At 38.3% G+C, this 2,715-nt stretch overlaps 1 protein-coding gene across 1 annotated transcript in view; it reads right to left on the minus strand.

The window, feature by feature from the left end:
• LOC104742251 (probable protein phosphatase 2C 12) overlaps positions 90–2,715 on the minus strand; it is a 3,330-nt gene continuing 704 nt past the window's right edge. Inside the window, exons 2-10 of the mRNA XM_010463235.2 lie at positions 2,401–2,683; positions 2,068–2,239; positions 1,751–1,904; positions 1,589–1,652; positions 1,195–1,302; positions 942–1,067; positions 625–860; positions 305–507; positions 90–186 (exon numbers count right to left, since the gene is read on the minus strand). Coding sequence (XP_010461537.1) covers positions 161–186; positions 305–507; positions 625–860; positions 942–1,067; positions 1,195–1,302; positions 1,589–1,652; positions 1,751–1,904; positions 2,068–2,239; positions 2,401–2,598 — 1,287 coding nt within the window. The 5' untranslated portion in view covers positions 2,599–2,683 and the 3' untranslated portion in view covers positions 90–160. The remainder of the gene's footprint in view (positions 187–304; positions 508–624; positions 861–941; positions 1,068–1,194; positions 1,303–1,588; positions 1,653–1,750; positions 1,905–2,067; positions 2,240–2,400; positions 2,684–2,715) is intronic.

Here is a 2,715-nt window from a genome sequence, read left to right on the forward strand (position 1 = left end):
GCTTTTGGAGTCTGCTGGAGAATGGTAAGAATGGTGGTGGTTGATCAAGGAACTTATATCTCTGGGTGACAAATTACGACCAGATGATTCCTCGAACCGCTCCAATATACTCACAATACTGTTTTGTTAGTTGCTTTGCCAATAAATTGTAGATTGCTGGCTAGTCGCTCTCACTACTATGTCTATCTGCATATATCCCAAAAAGGTTACAATTAGCTTTCGAAAAAAAAAATCCACAGCCAAATTCTTAGTCGATTGCAGTAAATTTGGAGGGAATCAAGACGTAAATCTAAGTGGTAGGTACCTCCCGATGATCTTTTTCCTTCCATTGCGTCTTTCTTATCTTGGCAACTTGCGCATAGGAATGGACCATCCCACGGACGAAGCTTACGGCAATTATCCGATCCTGCATGGATTGAGACACCTTCTCCAGGTTTCACTTCTACTTGACACACAGCACACATGAACAACTTAAACATATTGCAAAGCGGGTACTTTGTATCTAATCTGCAATAAACAGCAAAAAAGAAGAGTTAAAGAAGATTAGTCTATGGAAATGAAGTTATCAAATATGAAAATTTTCTACTTCATACTATATGCGCAAATACATTCAGAGAATCAAACCTTTCTGAAAGCATGGCAGAGCCCTCTTCAAACAGTTCTTCAACTTCATCAGGTTCTGCGTACTCTTTCTCAATATTAGAAGAGGAGTCAGATGTTTTTCTTTTGAACATGGACTTTAGCATTCCTTTCCCTTGCTTTTTCGGAGGTGGAACCGAAGCAGCCGGTTTTTCTAGTGGCAATATATCAACAACAATACAGGTTGTATCATCGCGAAGACCTTTTTTCCCCACAGCTTCCTGTGTGAAATAACGAAACATCAAGGTACTATAAAGGAAAGTACAGAATATATAAGAAATAAAGCAACGGAGATACTATACTTTAACAATATGCTCTGCGGAAGATTCAGGTGGCAAACCCCGGCAACAATCAAGAGCCTCTTCTGCAGATATTGCATCCCACACACCATCACTTGAGATTATAAGTCGACCACCAGCTGAAGACAACTACATAACCAAAATAAAAATAGATATATATGTCAGGACTCAGGACAAACTCAATACTTAGAATGTCAGCTAGTGCTATAATTGCACAAAGATAAAAGAAAGATTAGATTTAGTAATGAGTTTGAACCTTGACTTGCTTGACATAAGGAACTGGAACAATGTATTCGCCAACATCCAGATCTCCAATGGATCTTGAGAGACACAGACCACCAGGCCAACATCTAAGAGGACCAATCTAAAACAATAAGATTAGTTATTAGAGTTCTTCAATATGACAGCACAAAGATATTTCCAATGTGTTACATCCTACAAAGCTACTATAATTTGACAGCCTAGATGCTCACGGTTCATTAGCTACGTATATTACAGTTTTCATGCTACAGTCTGGCAAAAAGATCCAATCCTGAAACCTCATCCTAGAAGTTTGCACTCAGTTACCTTTTAGTTATACGTTACTACAATCAGGAGTACACGATAACAAAAGACTGAATCCACACAGAAGAAAGAGTCGAGTAAAATACCTCAGTACCACCACCAGTATTTAACCGACCAACTTCACCACCACTTGCAGTGACTCGATCTCGCCTGATAAGAATAAAACCAAAATGTTGTGATGTCATTACTGTTACTAATATAAAGATTTATCAATAGTTGGGTGAATAGCAAGAACAAAGCTGGCTTACTCTTCTTCGTTTATTTCAAGACGATGATCAGCAGACAAATGATATACACCACCCTCAGCAGGCTCAAGTATGCAACGAGAGTCACCAACAGATGCAACACTCACCACCCATCCTTCTACTATGACAAAAGTTACTGTCGTTCCAGACGTCCTTGCTAAAATGCATGAAAACAACAAGACCTCAAACACAGCCTTTACCAGGATGATATAAGACTATAAAGACACCCACAAGTTCACATTTTGAGACTTCAATCACATCACAGGGGCTTTCATTGATAACCAAAATAATCTAGTTACACAATAATACAGAGTTCATACCTCTTTCCTGGAAATCTTTATCAGTTTTCACAAATCCTGCAACCAAAGCCCTAGGAAGTGCCGCAACCCACTCATCTCTGTTAAGATCAGAGGGTATTGCAGCTAAAACATTGTTCAGAAGGTTCTCCTTAGTGTAGATAGCTGCTGCAGAACCATTGTGTCCATCAAAAAGCTGCAATAATACGATTTAATATATCAACTACAAATATAAATACCAAAGAATTAAATAGATTACGATGGCATGTCAATCACATTATTACACACAATATGCAATCAATCAAAACATAGTAAGGTCCAAAAGAGTACCAAGAAAAGAAGATAAAGTAAATATACCCCATAAACTGAGAAGGTAGTAACGCCATCTCCCATGACCCGTTGACACTCTGTCTTAACAAGTGTAAAATCCTCTCCTTTCTTGCTTTGGTTAGCCTGGCCGTGTATAAGTTCAGGATTGTCTATCTTTTCGTTAGCTGATTCACGCTTTAGCAATACAGAAAGCGGAACTGTATGATGTTCTCCCTTCGTTGACATTGTCTTCCCCCTCTAAGCTTACGAAAACAAAATCAGAAACTCAGACTAAAATACTTCCTCTAGTTCTTCACCATCATACAGAAACCTGATACACCAAAAAAAAAAAAAAAAAAAAAA

The sequence above is a fragment of the Camelina sativa genome, chromosome 14, assembly GCF_000633955.1.
Source record: "Camelina sativa cultivar DH55 chromosome 14, Cs, whole genome shotgun sequence".
Lineage (NCBI taxonomy): Eukaryota > Viridiplantae > Streptophyta > Magnoliopsida > Brassicales > Brassicaceae > Camelina > Camelina sativa.